Raw genomic sequence first — 23,118 nt, 5'->3', positions numbered from 1 at the left:
ATGCAATTTAGTGATTTGTCTATTTTGTTTATATGTTTTCATGCAACATCCATTTCATTCCTCTACTTTTTTAATATCCAGTGGCCCAACAACTCCATATCCATACCAGGTATTAATTCTAGACAGGAAAAAAAGACACACCTATTTTCTTACACTTTTGCTGCTTTATTGATTTTACATATTTGAATGCAAAATCCAATATTTTTCATGTGTCCGACTACTATTTCCATTTTTATGCTTGACATTTTTTCACTTCATTTGATCCAGTCGAACACCACTATAGTATTGTATTATTGTGGGGACAAAAGTTGAGTTGTCAGTAATGTTTACGTTCTTGTTTCCTGACATTGAGGTTTGAAAAATTACCTTATTGTTTGTATTAAGTTGTCAGTTGATTGGGGTGTCCATGGATGTTTTACCATGTGTTGTATACTCTGGCTAATCAAGTGCTGAGAAAAGGGAATAGGACACAAAACTAGTACTTTGTGCAAGACTCTACAACACCCACTTAAACAGGTAAGTCAAAGCCTTTCCCTTGACTTTTTTTCTAAATCATGCCACTTTAGACAATAATTTGAAATAAAACACCTCACAATATTTGCTATAAACCTCTATGACAATTTATATATTCTTTACAAGTCAAACTTAATGGATAATGTGCTGAGAAGACTAATTTGCGCTACATGAAAGGGGAGCCTTGAAGTCAATTTACACCAGGAGGGGGCACTGCTTCTCTACCAATACCTTATTAGGCCCCAAAGCCAAAGAGAAGAAACTCAGTAGTGTCACTTGACTGGAATTAAAGAACATTCTTTTGGCTGCTCCCTCATTACGTGACGCCTTTCACAAATATTCGGTCACACTCAGACAACCACATTTATGTATATTCTGCTCCACTCTACAGGTTTAGCCAGTTTGTCTTCAAGTAACTGGGCTCTTCGCTAACAAGTGAGAATAAATTTCAGGATGTAAACATAAGTAGAAATGTGTAGTACTGCAAAACTTGAAGAGTCCATCAGGTGCAATGTGAAAACATGTATATGAAATTTTCTGTTTGTCGTCAGTTTAAGTCCATATCTGTAATTTTGGCTCCAGATAAAGGGGTTTAAAACTCTGGGAAGCTATGTCTGTTGGAGGAAATGTAGCGAGTCAACTAAACTAGTTTTATTACATGAGGATTTTACTGCCCCACTGCAGCTTGTAGCACACGTAAATCTGTGTGCCTCTACTCAATCATAGCGTTGAAATGACAGGTTCAGCATTTGCCTGTGTGTTTGGTACAGTAAGCGCCAGTAAGACCTTGAAGAGCCTGGACCTAAAAAAAAAAAAAACAACCTCCCTGATTGATGCATCCGCCTCAACAGATGCATGCAGGACAACCGCAACATTCACAAGATGAACTAAGTATGATTCATCTCAGTTAATTATAAACTTCCTTTATCCAGGGCAGCATTTTAAACCTGAATTTCAACTGCTCCTGCTTCTTTGGTCTCCCAACTCCTGAAACCTGACGTACTTGTTTAGGGAAGTTTGCAATATGATGAACCAGTGTTGTAAAACGTGTCCGTCCATGTCACTGTAGATATATATGGCTGCTGGATCACAAAATGTATTAATGTTCCATGCAACTGGAAAATCAAGTTCACAAGAAAAACTAAAATAGTCATGCACCTCATGAAATAACAGAAACCTTATTTTTACATCATAAAGATACCAGGATATTTTATTGAAAAAAGGCTGTATGCAGCATCTAAGCTTACAGAGAAGCAGTGTGTTCAGGAAGGCAGACAGCGTGTTTTGTTTCACAAATACATGACCACTCTCATAAAATCTACTTGGATGTATGAAATGGTTTTGACAGTCTTAGTATACATGCACATGTAGACCACTTGCTGCAGTTTTTAATCTTGAAGGCGCATGCCCATGCCCGTGCGCGCGCACACACACACACATACATACATAGACACACAAACACATACATACACACACACAAAGTAGTTGCAAATTACTACATAATCTGTTCACTCTAGTAAGCCTAAAGCTGATGTAAACATATTGCCATGTAAACAGGACACAATGAGATGCTGTATCCCACACAAAGTCCTCTATCCTTTGAGGAAAAATGGTGGCAACTTTTCAAAAGGTCAAAGTGAAAGGATGGGTTTCAAAGACAAAAAGAAGATGAAAAAAATCCACATAAATATCCACACTTTGTCCTCAGTGTTGATGATTCTCTCCATTCAAGTTACCAGTGTCAGTGCTGTACTTTGGCTTTAAGGTCTGACTTGGGTTTTTAGTACAACTGGAATAAATCTCCTCATCTGAGCTGCTCTCAATGTCACTACGGTCATCTTTTGATACCTGTAAGGAGAAACATCAGCATGACACTTCTAAAAACAATGGGAATAGCAGTAAGACCAGCCATACACTCAGTGAGGTTATCAAAATAACATCCTCCTGGTATAAACATGCTGAGGTTTTAGCAACTCATATTTACCATTCTAACCAGCTGTGTATTGTATTGTGTTAGATCCCTTACATTGTATCAACTGGTTAAAAGTGTGTTAGACTGCAGTTATGTGAAAAAAGTATGGATAAAGTGAAACCTTGATCAAATAAAAGAACTTGATGAAAGTTAAACAATCATTGAAGTTATCAGCAGAGCCATTTGGGATCTAACTGCTCAAATTATTGAAATAAATGTCACATTTCCTTTGAGGCAGTGGCAATCTATGTGTCCTAATACAACAAAATCTATCGAACTTAATGTGGCCAATAAAACACAAACTGTTCAGAAAGCAGGCATTTCTTCAATTTGTTTTCTTGTCATGTTTTGAAGAGACATGGCAAAGCATACCTCATTGCTTGTACAAATCTGCAACACAATGTTGTATACTTCTATTGTAAAGACATAGAATGTCTCAAAGATCAACCACTCAATCTTTATAAGCAAGATGGTGTCTGTTGCTTTACGACAAATTTCATAAGAATTCACTTGCATAGATGAGCCATGATGCTGGTAAACTATGATGACATAGCAAAACAATTATAATTTTTACTCTGGGATCCATTACAGTTTATATCTTTTTATTTTGAGTTTAAATAAAATCTTTTAAATCTGAAAACTATGATGTTATTTATATATTCATGAATGGCATATACACTTCATCCCAAAAGTTTCCAACATTGTCCAAACCCTAATGCCTTCGTTAAGTAACTGGACTGTGTGTTCTCTTAACAGACTCCAGTTTCAATAATATAGCTATTTTTTTCTGCCAGCTTAGTTTTTCCACATTCATATGTCCATAGAGTTAAGTTGCCGTGTTTGTTTGGATGGCAGATTAATGTGCTGGGCCACCCGCTCAATTAAAGCCCCTGTTTAATGTCAACTGCAACAGCTGAATGGGTTATGGACTCCTCTCTAGCAAGATAGCATTACATTAGCTAATGTTGCCTTTTAATTAGGATCAAAAAACAGATTAAACACATGTACGTGTGAATTGTATTTACTTAAAATACACTACCTTGTCTGTGAACATAGATTAACGATGAAAACAACTCCCATGATCCCATGCTACTTCATGACATAAAAATTCTTCTTTTTGGTTACAGAGAACTATAGTAGTGGAAATTACATACTGACCATTTAATTGGTGGGATGACTGGAAGTACCATCCAAAGAACCACGGTATCAGCACAACCAGACTCACCTTTCCCTTGAAGATGGCTTTGATTGCAATCCGAGCAATGAGGTAGAACCAGATGATGTGAAGAGCTTGCAGGACCAACAGCAGGCCATTAAACAGCCACCAGGCCTGGTACGGGCCAACTATTTCCCAGCTCTCGAACAGAACACTGTATACAATCCTACAACAAATGCAGCAGACAGTGGTAACAAGAGCTTTCAAAATATTTTTTACAGGTATTACACCTTACATTGAAGGGAACTTGCCAACTTTTGGGAAATACAGTTACTTGCCATCCTCCCCAAAGCCAGACAAGAACATAAATACCAGTCTCTCCACTTTGTGTGCAGTGGGGAGCTGAAACCTGCATAGACCAGCTGACCCCTGTGGGCGGCATGGCTCAGGGGTAGAGGGGCTGTCTAGCATCCGAAGGGTTGCTGGCTCGATCCTCGACCCTGGTGACCATGTTGAAGTGTCCTTGAGCAAGATACTGGACCCATAATTGCTCCTGATGAGTAGGTTGGTGCCTTGCATGGCAGCCTCCACCATCACTGTGTGAGTGTGTGTGTGAATGGGTGAATGAGATGACACTATAAAGCGCTTTGAGTGCCGCTAAGGTAGAAAAGTGCTAAATAAAATTGAGTCCATTTACCACTAGTTAGCTGAGTGTAATTAATGATAATGGGTGGTAAGTGTTAGCATTTCTCTGTCAAAAGCCCTCAAATACATTTTTTTCCAAAACAATTTTTGCCTGGATTAATATTTTTTGTGAAATACCATAATTTTTTGTGTGTGAATAATATTAACAATGAAAATGTATGTGATGCAATTTTAGAGATGGACAGAGTAGGACCAACTTTCCTGCTGGGTGGAATATGATACAACTCTTCAAAAGCTCCATTGCAACTTCAATCAACAAAACAAAACATTTTTTTTGATGAAAAGAAGAGCAACTACTACTAATCATGCGTGACTTGTATGTGTGAGGAGGATTACATCTGGAAATGTCAAGACTCAAAACTCATCTATTTTTTTTTTACTTTTGACAGAGGTATGTCAACTACTACCATTGTTTGCTCCAGTTAAGGAAGTATCTGAGGGTCTCAGCTCCTTACTGTACATAGAGAGGAGAGATGGGTGTCTACCGTCTTGTCTACCACTGCAAATAAGCTTATTTCCCTTCTAATAGCTTAACAGTAACAAAAGTATATAAGTATGATTTTTTTTTGTCTCACCAGAAAGGATAGATGACAAGCCGAGTGAGGAAAAAGCTTATGCTGAACACCACAAACAAGCCATCACATAGCCTTTGGTACTTGGCGTAGTTGGCCAGTTTGGCTGCCTTGGGGAATAAATAAGGCATTTGTGATTCACAGTATTGAATGAATAGCTTGAGTGAAATTTACCAGTTAAGAAATGTTGTCAACATAATGCTGAAAGAGGTGTTTTGTCAGACATGTAGTGCAGGTTGGTCACGGCAGAAGCTGAGATCCTACAGGAGGATCACATCTGTTTTGTTTTCCCAGTGGTGGAACATTGTGAGGCCTGTGCCCAGAAGCAAATTTACTGTGAATTCCTAATAAATAAGCCTATAAATGCAAAAATTCACCTGCTGTCCACATCAAGCATATCCAAGTAATCTGCTTCTTAAAATAGGTGCTGCAGGTAGCTAAAATCTCCTTAGAGTTCTTTACCTCAAGAAAGATGTCTGATGCGTCGTGCACACACATAACCAGAGTGCCAGCTCTTAGCATGTTGTTGGCATAGGAGAATGTGATGAGGATGATGGTGGCCAGATGGTGGACAAGCATGATGATGAAATCCTGTCATCAGTGCAATGAAGGGAGGGTAAAGTACTAAATGGCATGCTCAAGGTATGTTGTAAATTTACAAGCACATAAAAACACCTGTGCCAATTAAGCGATGAGACCCAGTTACTGGTTGTAAAATAACCCACATTTCAAGACTTTGGATATTCATCAAAACTGTCAGTTATAAAACACACACTTATAATGACAATAAGTATGAGCTCATGAGAGCTCATGATATATGTAAAAGTATTTTATCTTTGTCACATTGGACATTTAAATGTCAAAGCAGTTTCGCTTCATAACATGATTCTGATGTACCTTTACATGAAATACTAGTGACATTCACAATGCAGCTGAGCTCTTTAACACATCATCGAAGACCATAAGAAAAATATAATAGCGAGTGAAAAGGAAAAGCTGGTAAAATAGGTTTAAAAGTCATTCAGTGGGCCAAGTGAGAGGCAGCACAATAGCTTAGCTGGCGTTGACTCACCTTACGTTTGATGTCTGTGAACTGGGAAAACATCAGAGACCAATAGAAAGCCAGCTCAGCTACATAGTGATTGTATTGTCCAGGAGTCTGATGCTTTGGTGGGAAGTGAAACAGAAACACCTTTAACAAATATGCAGCCATGAAGAGCTGCCAATGTTATGGTGCTGAACAATTCAAGTCATAATATAAACAACTGAAGATGGTAGTGATCATGGTAAAATATACTTTTTAGATAGATCGATCAATAGAGAGAGAGAGAGTGAGAGAATATTTACCTGAAAAGGATAGTTGAACCAGCACTGTCTGGTATCCCACATCCAAGGCGACTGAGGGTTATATATGAAATCATTAAGCAAGCATGGATTTAATTAACAAAGCATATAGAATGTTTGATATAGTTTAAGCTTCCAGTATTGTGCAAAATCATACAGTAAGATAATTCACTCACCACCCACAAATGGCAAATGGCATAGATAAAAATCCCCAGATAAAATGTGAATCGCCACCTGAATTGAAAGAGGAGATTTGGGCTGTGACTTGAATAATGTAGTATGTACCTGTAGTAAATAAACGAGAGGGAGTAAGAACCTACATGCTCTCGCAGAACTTTTTCTGCATACTAGGCTTGTCTTGGGTTCGACGGATGCGAAACCATCGCTGTATTTTCCGTACATCCCAGTCTAGTTGCTTGGAAAGTCCTTCCAGTTGCTTCGTGTCTGGACACTAATTAAGACAGACAGCAGATAACAGGAATTACCTGCTCTCATCTTGTAAAAACATTCCAGTAAGTAGGCTCACACCATGTTAGGTATTTAATAAATACATCATTATACAAGGGGTGGTGCAATGTAGAACAACATTTGATGGACTACAGAACTAAACATGGGCTTTATTATGTACCGTTTTAGATTGATACACCCTTTCCAGGACAGCATTGGGCTGTGCTTGCCGATGCACTCCCGCTTGAATCTGAAGTATGTGGGCACAGGGTTTGGCCACTAGCCTGTATACACACAGACAGAGGCAAAAAAAGAGGGTGGGGGCAGGGACACAGAAATGATGTAGTATTAAGAGACAGAGAGAGAGCGAGAGAGAGAGAGAGAGAGAGAGATTAAACCCCTTGCATGGGCTGCAGGAATACATGATCTATTCGCCAAAGAATCCCAAGAGCTTCCTTCACTGACACAAACTTTTTGCCCGAGGATTATGTTCAACGTGCATATGTAAAAGGAGTGACAGAGATTATAAGGCACTAGAGACACTGGAATGAAGGAATCCTGGGGAATGTAGCACCTAGTCTAAACAGAGTGTGATGACCTGTCATGTGAGTGTATGGAAGACAGAGATGGGAGGGTCTTCTCTGACCAAAAAGCTGATGTGTGTCACAAGATAATCTGGTTCATTTGACCAGTGTTCATCCCCCCATTTATAACAACATCTCAACCTAGCCTGCTTATCTGAAATACTTTTTCCCCAACAAGGGAAGTGCAGGCATAGGTCCAACTCTTTTTCATGATCATTTAGCTAAGCTTCACTCTAAAATGAGTTCTGTGAACTAAGAAAGATAAGAATAAAATAGTTGTTTCCAGACATTTGTCTTTTTCCTAAAAACAATAACACTCTTTTAACACTGAAACCAACACCAAAATTGTATATTGCTTGCCCTTTCTACATTTCTCCAAAAAGATTCACCTGAGACTGACTCAAAAGTGCACAACAGTTCATAATTCGTCCAAAATCAGTCAATTTTTGCAGTTTCGCTTTTCCCTTGAGGAACATCATGCCAGATGTGTTAAAAGCCTAAATTACGACAGAGCAGGAAGCACAGTAAAATGAACAAACATAGCCGTAAATTACCTTTCAAACAGTAGTCTGAGGAGTAAAACTACGACGGCAAGCGGCAGGGCGTACAGTATATCTCCCACTCGGGGGTACTCCACGCCAGGTGGTGGATGCTCCAGGTCTACCCAGGAAACATTTTCGGGAAGCCAAAATCTGTCGCTCCAAAACCAGGCTGAGAAAGAGGAAGTCATCGGGGAGCAGGAAACACTCGAGTGCAGCAGCAACAGATAAGGTAGCTTGGTTTAGAAAACCGAAAACCTCTTGGCTTCCACCTCCTTTCTAAAACACCACACTAGCGCTAAGTAGGCATCACCTCAGCTTAACTCCTGACTATGAAGGGACTGTGCGGGCCGTTAGCTTGACACGTAAAAGGCAACACCCACCACAAAACTTTCAATGACGTTTTCCACTTGTAGGATGACCACAATATTATTTGCTTTAAACTGCCCCGCCTCTCCGTCTCCAACGTTACGTTTTGTGCCTTAAAAAAGGTAAATGCGAGGGATTCTAAGGCGGCTAAGGTAAATCTAGCCAAAATGACCAATTAGTAACCAGTAACCAGTAAAACGCTGTCTTTAGCGAACCAATCAACGCTAACCATATTCAGGAGTTGCTCGGTAGTAAGTTACTGTTTTTCTGCAACAGCCAAAAACGACGGACCCTGAAGTGGCCATAAAGTTTGCGGTCATATATAACTAACGCAACTAATATATATATATATATATATATATATATATATATATGAATGAATAAAAGTTGCGATCCATCTGTCAGAGAACCCACGCAACCACAGGAAGACCATGCAAAATTGTCCACCTTGTCAAGTTGTTTTTCCCACGAGTGGCCATCCATTCATTACTTTTTTTTCTATTTGGAATCTCAGTGAAGGCTGCATTAGATCTGGGACACCCCAGATAATGTCTAAAATATACAGTTTCCAGGAATAATCCTGACTGTCATCTCAGTCATACTGGCTGTGATCCAAGATCTTTTGTCCTCAGACCCCCTTAGACCCCACACTACCTCAGTGATTAACTACCACTTCTTCACAGAGATTTCTTGCATTTTTAAAACATCTGTCTGTTGTCTGTCCCCTGTCTGTCAATCATTCTGTTTGAAGCATCATCTGGGTAGTTGTCGCCTTCAAGATATCATCCAATCACAATGCTTCACCTGACTACACATCCCCCTAGTAACTGACTAACTGATTGGCCTTAAATTAAGGCCTCCTGGTAGTCACCTGGGACAATGTGGCAAAAAACACCTGTAAATGGGGCAAAGTAACTTAAGTTGTCTGGTATGACTAAATATATTCACTGACTGAATGCTGACACCAAGAGTAACTTGTAAAACTAGTAGAAATAAATGTAATGAAAGCATCTACAAAACAAACTTCTGTAATTAACATATAAAACATAGACATCAAGTTTTGGCTGCAAGGTTGTATATTAACAAATGTGTTGAAAGCCTATATGGAAGGCATCTGACTTCAGTTTGGGTGAGTACATCCTTAACTTGTCATTGTGAAGAGGATGTATTGCACTCTGGTTAAGATAGCAACTAGAAAGTTTTTGTTGTGTTTTAGAGTTAATCAACACCTTTGCTGGGAGCAGAAATCAAGCAAGGTGTTTCAAATCTTCTAACAATAACATCGGTTCAAATGGTTGGTTGTTGACTGATTACTGAGAATATGTCAATGATTTGCTAATTTTCATTGTAAAACTTTACTTGATGACAAGCTTGTCCAGCTAAGGGCAAGGTCTCAAACGGAAACCTAACAGCATAGCAATTCTACCACACAACTCAGTGGATCTTACATTTCACACCTCTTTTATTTGTCCCCATGGTCAAAAACAGCTATAGCAATGTTCAACTATTGATTATTTCATCAACTATAAGAGCTACTTTTATCAGATTTGATACTGCACAGTGTAACTGAAGAGGTACATGAGTGGAGGGCTTTTGTGTGAATCTGCATATCTGTTTTTTGTACAATTCTGGCATTAGCTGTGATTTAGACTCATGAGTCTTGCTGCTTGACTGCACTTTTTCAAGAGTTCTAAAATTGATAGGTAACATAACATGATGAAGAACTCTGGGGGCATGACCAAGTACTTTTAGGGCCAAAGATTGAACTTTGATACTTTTATGGCACTGGCACAATTGCATCAACAGTATCGAGTATCAAAAAAATGCTTCATCATGAAATACCATATAAATGTATCTGTTCATTATCTCCAGGAGGTATTTCTGACTGTGTGTTTGTCTGTTTGCACGATTACATAAAAAAAACCTGGTGAAAGGGAGTATTATTTCCCAAGGAATACCCCATTCAATTTTAAGGCAGAATACTTATACTGCCACCTGGTGGCAACAAGAAATAACGTGTTTTTTTTTCTTTTTTCTTTTTGTACTTTGATGCACTAGAAAGTGCATGGGTCAATCCAGTCCATCTCAGATTTAGTCAGGAATGCCTCAACAACTTTGTGATGGTTTACTGTAAGGACTGTGTTTTGTTAAACGGTGTCACCATGTCATGGCAGTCAATTATGATATTTCAGGAGAGAACTCAAACCTGTATTAACTGGATTCCATACAGTCAAATCTTTTCAAACTTCAAACATTGATGAGAGTCATGGCCAGAACACTTCTACAAGAGTTGAAACAGATAAATTATGTTTTATCAAATTTTGATGAATTGGTCTCTATTTTCCTGTTATGAAACTGTTGTGAACAATACTCAGCCCTATTTACTTTTTAAAAAATTAATATGTTTACCATTGAACCTGCACCTTGAATTTTCACTGCTTCAAAGACAAGGGGGAATTAAAGCCAAATCAGCACTTCAACTGACAAGACTTGGACTAAATGGAAAGCTGTGTATGAGCAAAATTGATAACTTGAAAAATCCTAAATAACCTCCTTGAAATGTGTCTCACTTTTGTGCCATTGCCTGAGGCCCTCTTTTATTTGCTTACATTTAAAAACGGGCACCTAAATATCTTCACATTCCTACTCTTTAAGACCACAATTCTCTTGAGTTGTATTAATTTTTACTTCAGCCTCACAGTCGCTTTATTGGATGTTTTGGAGGCAAACTATGGTATTACATAATTCTGTTTCCGAACAATATATAGTTTAACCTTGTAAAAAAACACAGTATTGCCCCCCCCCCCCCCCCCCCCCAGGATCTCAGGATTGTTTTTACCCCCAAAGTCATTCATGAATTTCAAGAAACAAATCTATGATCACCAGGGTAAAATAACGCAGAAGATGGCATCACATGCAACATGCATTCTCCCACACTTCCAATCTGTATTCTGTGCCATCCCGTATGTGTATACATCAGCACAAACTAGCTAGAGAGTAGCCCACCTCTCTGAACAAAACCTCTCTGTGTCAGTAGCAGCTGCAGCTTCCGTGATGCCCTATCTCAGATACATGACCTAGAGAGGATGGGCCAGAGACTCTGACCATAGATTAGGGGGTGGTCATGTTTCAGATGGCAACCATCCGATATACCTGTGGCGCTGCATTTTAATCACACTTGAGGTTTTCACCAGTTTATTTGCACTAATTTTTCATCTTGCCTGGCCCAAATCCAATAGTAATGGGTAATCTGCCACACAGTGTTTTTATACCCTGTGTGTTCCCCCCTCCCCTCCATCACTGCTTGGACTGTTCCATTTCACATCTGAAAAAATGGGATAGTTGCAGAAGAGTTCTTCATGACAGGGACTGTTGTATCCACAGCACACAGAGAACTATAGGTCCTGGATAACTTAAGGTAATATTTCCCACTCAGTATGATTTTTAGCTTTTTGATGGTTCATTTTCTCTGCCCTCAGAAATGTTTCTGCTGCTTCCTCCAAAAGTGATTTCTGCTTGCTCATTGAGGATGATGCATTTTCCATTGACCTTTATTAAATGCCTAACTATGAAAGCAATGACAGTATTGATCTGAATGTATTTGTTCTTAACATTCATTCATATTGTGTTGTATATTTGTCTCCATTTTGGTATTTCTTTTACAGATAAACAAATGGATGAGAAAGAGCTGAGTGATCCCCTTAATAATGCGTCACTGATTAAAGGTAACTCAGCTGTGTTTTTGTATCTTTGGTCAGATAGAACTTGAATGAATGACTCGGAATTGTTTTGTTCTTCAGATGCCTCAGATCCTACATGGCATATCTTACTAAATGTGGAGAGAGAGAAAATGCATGAGTCACCCTTCAAACAAATATCTGGACCTATAAGGGCAGTTGGCTTTTTGCAGTTGCTGTTGGTGGCCTTGATTTAGAGGCTGATTCGTCTGGTGTCAGCAGCTTATTAGAAGATGGAATCTCTTTGCATGGAGGGCACATCAGCTAAGCAATGCGGGTTAGCACTGACAATTAGATTGGCTGATGAAAATAGAATGTGGAGGGTAGTGCAATATGGAGAATATAAAATAAACAGGGACATTAAACAAGCACATTTGTGAAGGAATCAATTTTGCATGTTGAATGAATTGGAAATGCTGTCCTGCACAATATAGAGAGAGCACAAAGCAGACAGTGTTCGCACAACAAAAGCATCTCAGTCATTTCAAAATGTTAAGGATATTTCTACTTTTCAGTCATCCTTATCAATGTTGTGGCTGTACATGAAAATTCTGGCAGCTTGATCAGCAAACTTATTGTAGACAGTAGACATCCAGTGCGTGTTGTGCCAACCCTCAGATTTAGTTCAAATATGCCATTATATTCATAGGGAGGGAAACCAACAGCAGTGAAGATGGACCATCATGACTATTAGCCTTGAGCTCTTGAGCTAAAAAAAGACTTAGCCTCCATCTTTTTCCATCATCTCTTGTGGCAGAGTGATGCTCTGTATCCCAGCTAGTCAGAGAGGTATTTTTACATGCAGACTAATCCCATTATTACTTCGTCAGGTGTTATTTTGTGACACTAAGACATTGTGGCAGTAGTGACGAAACTGACTAAAGATAGCATGTCGGCTGCCCTAATGTGTCACATTGTCCTCTAAGGGCATTCATCTTTTACATCGATTGGACACAAAGAACCTTACTGACAGAGAGCCCACTCACATTCTGACTCTCACTCACACATGCTTGCCTGAAGAAGCATACAACCACATACTGGACAACACACTGGCCGTGCTCCTTTTGTCTGTCACTCAGCAGTGTTGTCACGTGTTTGAGTGTGAGGGTGCCACCAGCCTCCATACCCTTTCATTTTAGGGACATTTATTAATGATGCCGTCTGGTAGCTGATTATACCATGTATTTGTTTGGATTGTGTTTATGAAGCCATGGATACAACACACACAACTTGCATGACAAATGTAGTATTTCAGTCCTATCTGGTCCATTAATGGTGTACATGCTTGACCTGTTTTGACTGTTTCACCAATGCCAAATGCTTCCACTGAGATGAGATCATCTCTTTTCCTAGCCACACTAGATTAGGGGATTGAGATATTCAAGTTTGCCCAAGTATAGGTGGAGCTTGTTTTCACCACCAGGAAAGAAAAGAGACCCTTGATGACTTCAGCTCGTGCATTCCCTTTTGTGTAGTGCTTCCAGTATTATTCTGTTCGATGAACATGTAGATGTGCCAAAGACTGTGTTAATTGACTGTTTGAATAGAAAATGCAGATGATGCAGTCATGTCTATTTCTGGCTTCTATAATTAATTTATTTTATAGCCTCATTTTAATATCTTGGGAAAAGAAATAGTATGTCAGCCCTGTTTAGATATTTGGGACTTGAGCAATTTTACTATACCAGGACTTCGTTTTATCCTTCTTTTTGAGATACAACAATTAATGATGGATAGAAAATTGATTCATAAATTCAGCTGCTTTTCAAAGCAAAAATAAAATAATTGCAGATTCCAGACTCTAAAATATAAAGAATTTACTAGTTTTTGTGATTTATGAAAGAAAATGAAATGTCTTTGGGGTTTTGACGGTTGGATGGACAAAATGAGCAATTTGAATACATCAGTTTGGATCTGAGAAACTGTGATCATCATAAATGGTGCATTGATTACAGTCAACTGACTTTTAGAACTGACTTTCTTTCTAAAATTACAGGTTTGTAACATAGATCTTTTGATGTAGATGACAATTTTTGTTCTGTATTTCAATCTCAGATGACCTGACAAAGTCAACTATGGGTTCATCTGGCGACTCAGAAAAAATGATCCAGCATTTGAATGAGGAAGTTCGAGAAGCCCAGGAGAGAGTTAATTCAGAGAAACGCAAATGCATGGAGCTACAAGGTAACATTCAGGGTGTTAAAAAGGCACCTTTCCCTTTTATTTGTACTGTTCTGACACATACATGCGCACACACATGGATCTTTTCCTCTGACAGAAAACAGGTTCTTTGTCCATTCACAAACCTTTTTTTGAAACTTTCTGGGCATTCTCACCAACAATTCATTCTGAATTCCCTAATTGGGGTCCAAATCAAAAAATACTATATTCCCACAATCAATTGGGAATCTTATAACCATTATAACCATACAAAATATAGGGCTAAATTACTTTTTTTCAGTCATTCTGGTCTCATATGGGCAACAAAATTTTATACTTACTCTTTTGTCCTATCATAGCCTGGGTAGATGGGTAGGTATAGAGACAACTCTGCATAAGAGTTTGGGCTCACGTTATGCATTAAGTAATGCCCTCCCTCAGTGATGCAATGGGTCAGCTCAAAGCTGATGAGAAGGCAGGCCAATTAGAGAGAAAAGGGATGAATATATATATATATATATATATATATATATATATATATATATTATCCCTTTTCTCTCTAAATTGGTACAGGTTCTTCAACCAGTGCCATTCAAATTTTTTTGAACCTTGGTTCTGTCTTCTGAACCTCATTTTAACATCTTGGGAAAAGAAATAGTATGTCAGCCCTGTTTACATATTTGGGACTTGAGCAATTTTACTATACCAGGACTTCATTTTATTCTTCTTTTTGAGATACAACAATTAATGATGGATAGAAAATTGATTCATAAATTCAGCGGCTTTTCAAAGCAAAAATAAAATAATTGCAGATTCCAGACTCTAAAATATAAAGAATTTACTAGTTTTTGTGATTTATGAAAGAAAATGAAATGTCTTTGGGGTTTTGACAGTTGGATAGACAAAATGAGCAATTTGAATACATCAGTTTGGATCTGAGAAACTGTGATCATCATAAATGGTGCATTGATTACAGTCAACTGACTTTTAGAACTGACTTTCTTTCTAAAATTACAGGTTTGTAACATAGATCTTATATATATATATATATATATATATATATATATATATATATATATATATATATATATATATATATATATATATATATATATATATATATATATATATATATATATATATATATATACTCAAATGACCAAGAATTCATGAAATAAAGGAAATTATATTTTGTAGGTATCCTGGAGGAAGAGAGAAGAGAAAATAAACAGCAAGCTGAAGAATCTACAAAACAGATTAAACTTCTTCAAGGTAGTTTGAAGTGACAAGATTTTGTACCTTTTGGTTGGAGTTTTATACTTTAGTCACTGTAAGGAGCTGAGTTGTACTGGCATGTTGCATCAATTTTAATATCTGCATCACTATTGAAACATTGACAGGCCAGCTGCGGCAACTCCAAGATGAAATGGGCATTCTCAGAGAGCAAAAAGATGGCTCCTCTAGTTTACGCAGAGAGCTCCAAAGTTCTCAAGATGAGGTGAAGTCACTGAAACGTTCCCTGGAGGCTGCTACTTCTGAGCGAGACCGTGACATCAGTGCTGTCCAGGCTAACTTGTCGACTGTCTCGAAAGAGCTGGACAAATGGCGTCAGACTGCCAGTAAATATGAGCATGAGATTGACGAGCTACAGCGTGATCTTCAGCAGCAGAGTAAGCAGTGGCAAAAAACTGCAGAAATACAAGGTAATACAGTGTACATGCACATACTGATACTAAATATGATTATGATCGCTGATTAATGTAAATCAAAGAAAAAGTTCCTTGAACTTCCTTACAAATTCCTTACAGTAGAATCAGTGTAGTGTCACTCCAAAAAAACAATCTGTACAATGGAGAATTGAATAGAATTGAATTGTTACTTTTCTCGACTGCCTTTGAGTTTTGCAATGCAACTGAATATTTAAAACTAAAAATGTATGTATCTCTAATGTAAACTACTGTGCAAGCTCACTGTTTGCACATACTGTGTCTGTAAACCAAGTAATAAAATAGCATCTGCTATAGAACACATTTTTATGTGTAATATGGTGGGTTTTTGTTTTGTTTTCACAGCCAGTGAACTGCAGTCCATGCAGGTGGAGTGTAATGGCCTTCAGAGGGAGTGTTCTGGCCTGCGATCTGAGAAACAGGAAATGGTGAATAAGCATCAGAAAGAAAAGAACAGCCTGCAAAGTGAGTGTACTTCCCTCAAGGCTGAGAAGGAGGAACTCCTCAAGACTCACCAGAAAGAGAAGGGGAACTTGGAGAGTGAATGTGAAGCCCTGCGATGTGAAAAAGAGGCAGTGCTGCAGAAACTGCAGCAGCTGGAGAAAGACCTTGTCAGGTCGGTACACCATGGGAGCTGGCGAGCCATTTTACAAAGGCTTGTGCTTTTCTGCATGTCCCTTTTTGTGTATGTTCCGACTGCAAGAACCATCCCATGGAACCTCTTCCACGTCTGTCAGGGAAGAAATAAGTTCCTCCTCTGGGGTAGGGAGTTCTTCGTAACCCTAAAGTTCCAGGATGTTGCTCAGTAGTGATTTGTCCTGACCAGACGCAATGAAATTCCAAGCTTGCCAAAACTGTACTAACTAAATATCAGTATGAAGGGCTGTAAGCATTCATTTTTAGGGCCTGAGCCAGAAGGTACTTCAGGCGAAGACCCTATTATGTTTTTCTCTTCTTCCTGTACATTGTCATTGTTGTGTACATAATTTTGATCCTGATGTCCTCTTGTATCTATACTTCAATGGAAGTAGAAAGGGATGTTCTCGTAAACATTCTCACTACCTTGGTGGTTCCTGTGGTATAAACATACCTATCACCGTGCACTCAGCTTTTCCCACACCTTAGTGTTAACTGTCATTTGCGAGACTCTGCTTCAACAAATTTCGAACACCCTCACTCAAATTCGTTCCTAGTGAACCTTCACTTTACTGACATCAGTATTGTCTTTTTTTCTGCTAGTTCACGCACCCAGAATGCTGAGCTGAACAATAGCCTTAAAGCACTTGAGAGATCCCAGCAGGAGCTGGAGAAGAAGCTGGTGGCCCTGCAACTTCAGTACCAACAGGATAGCATGAAGCTGCAAACTCAACTGGATGAGGCAGTTCGCCGCAGCGAGACCCTGCAGAAAGAGGTACATTCTATAAAGCAGAAAAGGCATCAAGCTAAGTAAGTTAGATCCCTGTTCATCAAGAATGTCAGACAAGAATCATGCTTAAGAGTTACACCATGTCAGTACTGAATGCTTTGACGTTACATAATTAGTTCCACAACTGACATAACAGATAGGGTTTGCAGCAGTCACAACTTGTGCTCTATTAATGCTTTCCCTTATTAAAGTAGCCAGATGTGACTTCAGGTTATTTTCCCTCCACTTGCATACACTAGTACAGTGCATCTATGAGCTGTATCAACACCTGGAGCCGTAATAGCACTGTGGTAAAAGGGATCTAGTGATCCACTTTGCTGGAGGACTGCAACTGCTGACTTGCCAAAGTCAGCATAGACAAGGTGTTACAGTATTTATGAGGGTTTAGACACACACTCAGCAAGGCATTTCTGCATCCCCCCCCCCCCCCCAATTTAGTTCTCTATTTGGCCTGATTTCCAGCTGCTTTTAACTCAACATACAGTATATTTAATCTTCTCCCTGTATATCTTAGTTAGGATTCTATACTTGATTTAAATGGTTTCAAATGTCATTTGAATAATGTTTAATGTACAGACTCTACATTTAGAATCTAAGGCAAGACTCTGGCTTGTAGCACCTTAAATCATCTCATTCAAATATTTAGTTTTGCTGATTCTGTTTATCAATAAATAAAAAGATACAACAGAGTTAGGAGCAGTTCCCTGCTTTGAGAGATTCTTTCCTCTCTAAGCCTAAAAATGTGAGGAAATGAGCAAAATTACAAATTTGGGCCTGTTACCTCCACACAGCTACATGTCAGGGGCAAATGTATTTTTTACATGTGTCTTAACAGCTTGAATTATTATTTTAGGATTACTTTTGAGCTCCAAACATGGAGCAAGTATGATGCTCTGTTATAAAGTAAACTTGGTAACAGCAGTTTAAAGATGTGGAACCATCCAGTAGAATTGCTATTTTGCTCAGGATAAGTTGTGAAACACTGTGTTAAACTTTCTGATAATCCCCCACTGCAAACACATCTGACAGTGGCATACTACGACAAAGCTTCATGGCAGGTTAAGCAGGCTGGATAGGGATAATCTACTGTGATGACTCATACACGGGAGTGGCTGTGTGTATGTGTGTGTGTGTGTGTGGGGGGGGGGGGAGTTAAATAGCAGAAGGCTAGGATTAAGTCATCCTTAAGCAAAAGTCATTCATCTCAAAGTGGTGTGGCTCTCAGTCACTGCATCAAAATGCATTGACTTCATATATTCTGATCCGCAGTGCTTTTCAAGAGAAACTGGTTAAGCTTGTGGAGCCAAAACCCTCCCAAAACCAAAAGCTACTCAATCAGCATCTTTTTGTTCCACTGTCCTTCTCAAACAAATTTACTCTCTTGTCTTTCTAATTCTTCCTGACATGCACTTAACAAGGCGCTGCAAAACTCCCTTGAAGATTCTGGTCCACCTTGACAAGATTGCTTTTCCCAGTTAGTACAGATTTTGTCAGCATCACATTCATTCTCCAGTCTCCCATTTCACCACATTACAAATGTGCTCTGTTTGATAGAGATTGGTTGACTTGGGAGACCATTAGAATACAGTGAACTCATTGTCATGTTCCTGGAGCTAGCTTGAAAGGACAAGTAGTTTGTGAACCCCATGCTGTGGTCCTAGTAGTATCCTGCAGGATGTAGCAATGAATAGATGGATAAACTGGTTGTAAAGGGATGCATTTTGGTCACGAAAATACTCACTGGATATTAAGGGCCACAATATTTGACACAAAAATATTCTTCAAAGCACCAGCACAAGGCTGGTCAGCCCCTCATCAAAGTAATTCACATACATATACAGTATGAATGCATTTATCACTAGAAGTTGACATGTTTTCAAATGTATACTCTCTGGTTCTGCTGAGACTGTTGCCAAAGTAAGCTCGGTTTCAGGTTTTCCCATAAACTTTAAAACTTGTTAATTCTATCTCATACTTTTTCCCTTAATTTATGCTAGACTTGCTTAGCAGCTGCCAGGTAATCAGAAATTCCCTGGTTTGATCCTTTGCAGAAACTTGGATTTATTTTGAAATACTCTTAAAATTAAGAATTATAATTTTCTCTATTCAGTATGAGGAGGCCAAGACAGAGCTGTCAGACCTGAGAGACAAATATGAGAAGACTGAGCAGCAAAAACAGTTGCTCACCGATGAACTTGAGCAGCACAAAGCCAACATGAAGGAAATACAAGAGAAAGGGACCAAGGTGAGTGCTGATCAATCTTACATTCAATACGAAGGAGAAGGCTTTTGTTCATTTTATCAAAATAATATATAATTGTTCAATACATTTTATTTAGTGTAAGTAATGATTCGCATGTTAAGTAACGGCAGTAGCGATTATTCACAAAAAGACAAGCATCTTCACTCATTTTGAGCATGAGCTTTGCTTCAGGTTTTGCAAAAGCAGAACAGCTTCTTTTGTGAAATGTTTCCAGGCACAAAAGTGAATCTTTTATCTGATTCACAATGTATCTATATTTTTTTTAAATCACAGCACAGTTGCTCTCTCTACTCATCCATTTGCCTTTTTATTGTCGATTGTAGACCAAAAAAATTGTCAATAATTTTCAAGTGCGTAAACACCAATTACACACAGACTACTGACCGCAGGGTTTATTAATAAAGCTACTCCCAACTAAAGTATGTCCCATTGCAGTTGATTACTATAATATCCCTTCCCTTCTGTAGACGTCCTTATCGCTGCCTGTTCAAGCCATAGTCATCGGCCTTATCCTGGCTTTGCTGTTTTGGTGCTTCGGCGCATTGTGGTAGTAAGGTACACATTATTCCTGTCAAGTTGGCCTGTATCTCTCATTCTCATCAGCCTCTTTTAGATCATTGCATGATCTTAATCAGGTTTTCCTCATTGCAGAATGCCTACCTTCGGGGAAAGTAAAAACAAATTGAAACCTTAGAAATCTAACCTCTCTAATCATACTGTTCCAACACCTGACATCCGTTTGTCTTGTCTGGATGGCTAATGCTTAACAACTGTTTCTCTCAGTGGGTTTGGATGGATTTTCCTTTATCTGACAGAGCTTTTTTTCACCTCTCTGTTGCAATGCATTGGTCTCAATGGAAAGTTCCTGCTGTCAAAGCTTTGGTGATTTCGGGACTGGCAGTTTCATACAGTGACGCTCATGTTTCTTTTTTGTGTAACCACTGTTTTCAGAAGCCAGCATGGATGATCTGGGGGCCTGTGGTTGCTGTGGCTATTACAGCTGTGACTGCTGCTGCTGTGCTCTTCAAGACTTGAGGGACACATACCCCCCACTCCCCCCCCCCCCACCCCCCACGCACACACACACACACAAAACCCCCACAGTGAATCTATAGTTGTCAACAGATGTCTCAACACTGAAACTGACAAACTTGCCCCCCTTATCATAGGTGCAATTTAATTAGGGGGAGCAGTACTTAACACTGTTTGATCTTCAAGATGTTTTATACTTTAGATGCCAGAGATGTTAATAAAAGAATGTTAGCTTTGTGTGCAAAAGAGTAACTTTGTATGTCTATTATTTGAATGAAAGCTTTTTGGGCCAATTTTTCTTTACTACCTTGAGATGTAGGATTATCTATTATTGAATGTAAAGATAGTCTACACAGTAATTCTAAATATATATGGCGATACTTAAAATGGCATAGCGTCAGTTCAAGCCTCCCCAAATGTAACGCATCGTTTTCATGATCAGAATAATAAATATTGTCACTCAAACACTGAACATAATTGAGTGCATGTGAATGTCATTGGAAGGTAAGAGTGGTGGTTGCTCATGGTTCATTCAACATATTTTGTGCATCTGTGAGAGGCTTTAGAAAAGTACTTCTGCAAAACTTAAAGCCCTATTGTGTTTTTTACACAGAGTGATTAACAGAACCTCAGTAACTTTAATTTAGGATTATGCAAGTATTTTATTATATAGAAATACTAAAACCATTTAAGACAAATTTCCTTGTTTGTACCTTCTATCATATTACTTTATCAGCCCCCGACAACCACACTCCCTTCTATTTCTTGTCACAGATTTTCAATATTATTGCACATTATCCTACCAGTAGAAACACACTCAAACTCATTTATAATAGCATTTGACATCACAATAATATTTGAAGTTATGGTGTTATGTAATACTATGACAAGTATAGTTACAGACAAAATGTCATTTTTTTTAAACGCCAACAACATCAACATTAGAGCTTATGAACTTGGTAAACAGATTTAGTTTTAAGTGTTTTCTGTTGGTTGAATATTTCTGTTTATTTAACATCACATGCTTTGTGGAAAATCTCACAATTCTTCAGAATATATCGATTGATTTTCTTTGTGAAGAGTTATTTTGAATTTGTAGAATTTGTGAAAAGATCTAAAGATATAATTTATTGGGTTACATTTTATGGCTAACTGGTCTAAAGATATTAACCTAATAATTGTACCTTCTTGCAGTGGGAAGTCATTGAGGCTTTATCAAAGTGTCGTTACTAGATATGTAGGTCATGACTCATTTTAAGGACTGTTACCTATGTTGACCTGGGTCATTATCTGTTCCAGAGCACTGTGACCATGAAACGTCTGTGCTAAGACTTTTATGACCTTGTTCCTTGTTATTTCTGGAGTATAAATATGTCCTATGTAAAGCATTAAGCTGAACTGTATGCAAAACTTAGCGTGGGCCCAGAATTAAATACCCCCAGTTAAGCAACAATGTGGGAGTGGTCATTTATCACTTATCACTCAAGCGAGGTAAAACATTTCTATGTAACATGCAGTCCAACCTGCTGAGATATTTCCGTTTTTATATTGTCAATTCATATTCTGATAAATGGCCTGTTGCCCTTTTCATTCCAGATGACAAGAAAGGAGACTAGGGTTTTCTCATGAGAAGAATGCAATGTGTCAGCTGTCCATCAATGCACCATCAGATATATCAATGCCATATCTGCAGTATTCAGTGATTCACTGAACACATGCACTGTTTACACAGGAACCTAAGTAGGTGATGAGACATAGTACACATCTTGTGACCAATGAGACTACAATTTACTCATGGTTATTCATGAAAAGAAAGCTCAGGCTTGTAAAAATAAGAGTAAAAGAAATCCTACAAATGTACTAAATACTCCAGGTTGTTAGATACTTTAATATACATTGGATTCAACAATTGTAATACTCAGACAGAAGGAATCACACTTGATTCTTCTCTTTTGAATGTTTGTTTTTATCATCAGTATCAACTATCCTGTTTTTGACAGTCTTCTTAAAGTGAACATCATAATACATAATTAAATTTTGCACTTCCTGAAAATAAATTTTAGAATTGTGAGACATTCCTTAACAATGTTAGGGTTGAAATTTGGGAGTTCGACTGGGTCATCTAATGACAGGATTTTAAATATGGCTGATAATGTTCACTTTCAGATTTCTCAGCAAACTACAGTAATCTGGCATTTTTTTCTGTCAATGCTGTGAAATTAAACCACTATTAAAATATCTCAGCCTAATTTAGTGAATCTGCTTACAAAGACACCTAAACTAATTTCTTCAGTTTCTTCAATGACCTTTTGATAGCTTAAATCCAAATAATTATTTTCTTAATTTTATCAGATGATGTAAAAATGTGGTGACCACTGAGGGTTACATATGCTCATGTAGCAAAATAAAAAAAGTAAGGTATTACTGCTCACAGGTGTAGTATTTCACACCATCCAACCATCCATCCATTTTCTACCGCTTATCCTGTTAAGGGTCACGGGTGGGCTGGAGCCAATCCCAGCAGCCTTCGGGCAAGAGGCAGGGTACACACTGGATGGGTCGCTGGTCCATC

The 23,118-nt window shown here is 38.5% G+C and overlaps 2 protein-coding genes across 5 annotated transcripts; one reads left to right on the top strand and one right to left on the bottom strand.

Annotated features, from left to right (window-relative positions):
• Positions 1–1,709: 1,709 nt before the first annotated feature.
• On the bottom strand, positions 1,710–8,205 carry LOC147255781 (ceramide synthase 5-like). The gene is made up of 10 exons (XM_086213732.1): positions 7,848–8,205; positions 6,891–6,993; positions 6,583–6,713; positions 6,439–6,496; positions 6,266–6,316; positions 5,991–6,083; positions 5,381–5,509; positions 4,922–5,028; positions 3,711–3,867; positions 1,710–2,361 (listed from the first exon to the last, which is right to left on the bottom strand). The coding sequence occupies exons 1-10, from the start codon at positions 8,021–8,023 to the stop codon at positions 2,218–2,220; spliced, it is 1,149 nt and encodes a 382-aa protein (XP_086069858.1). The 5' UTR covers positions 8,024–8,205; the 3' UTR covers positions 1,710–2,217.
• On the top strand, positions 7,908–22,008 carry slmapb (sarcolemma associated protein b). Of its 4 annotated transcripts, none has more exons than XM_086213731.1 (10): positions 7,908–8,064; positions 11,867–11,926; positions 13,994–14,122; positions 15,296–15,370; positions 15,499–15,801; positions 16,171–16,441; positions 17,065–17,236; positions 19,362–19,496; positions 19,982–20,069; positions 20,466–22,008. In XM_086213731.1, exons 2-9 carry the CDS (start codon positions 11,875–11,877, stop codon positions 20,063–20,065), a joined length of 1,221 nt encoding a protein of 406 aa, XP_086069857.1. In that variant the 5' UTR covers positions 7,908–8,064; positions 11,867–11,874; the 3' UTR covers positions 20,066–20,069; positions 20,466–22,008. The 4 variants fall into 4 exon arrangements, with proteins under 4 accessions (XP_086069857.1, XP_086069855.1, XP_086069854.1 ...); XM_086213729.1 differs by lacking the exon at positions 7,908–8,064 and adding an exon at positions 9,078–9,330; XM_086213728.1 differs by lacking the exon at positions 7,908–8,064 and adding an exon at positions 11,529–11,619.
• Positions 22,009–23,118: the final 1,110 nt, after the last annotated feature.

This window comes from Aulostomus chinensis, chromosome 9, assembly GCF_037954235.1.
Source record: "Aulostomus chinensis isolate RoL2024-O1b breed Wild chromosome 9, RoL_Achi_v1.0, whole genome shotgun sequence".
In the NCBI taxonomy this organism is placed as follows: domain Eukaryota; kingdom Metazoa; phylum Chordata; class Actinopteri; order Syngnathiformes; family Aulostomidae; genus Aulostomus; species Aulostomus chinensis.
This window is presented reverse-complemented; position numbering and strand designations above follow the sequence as displayed.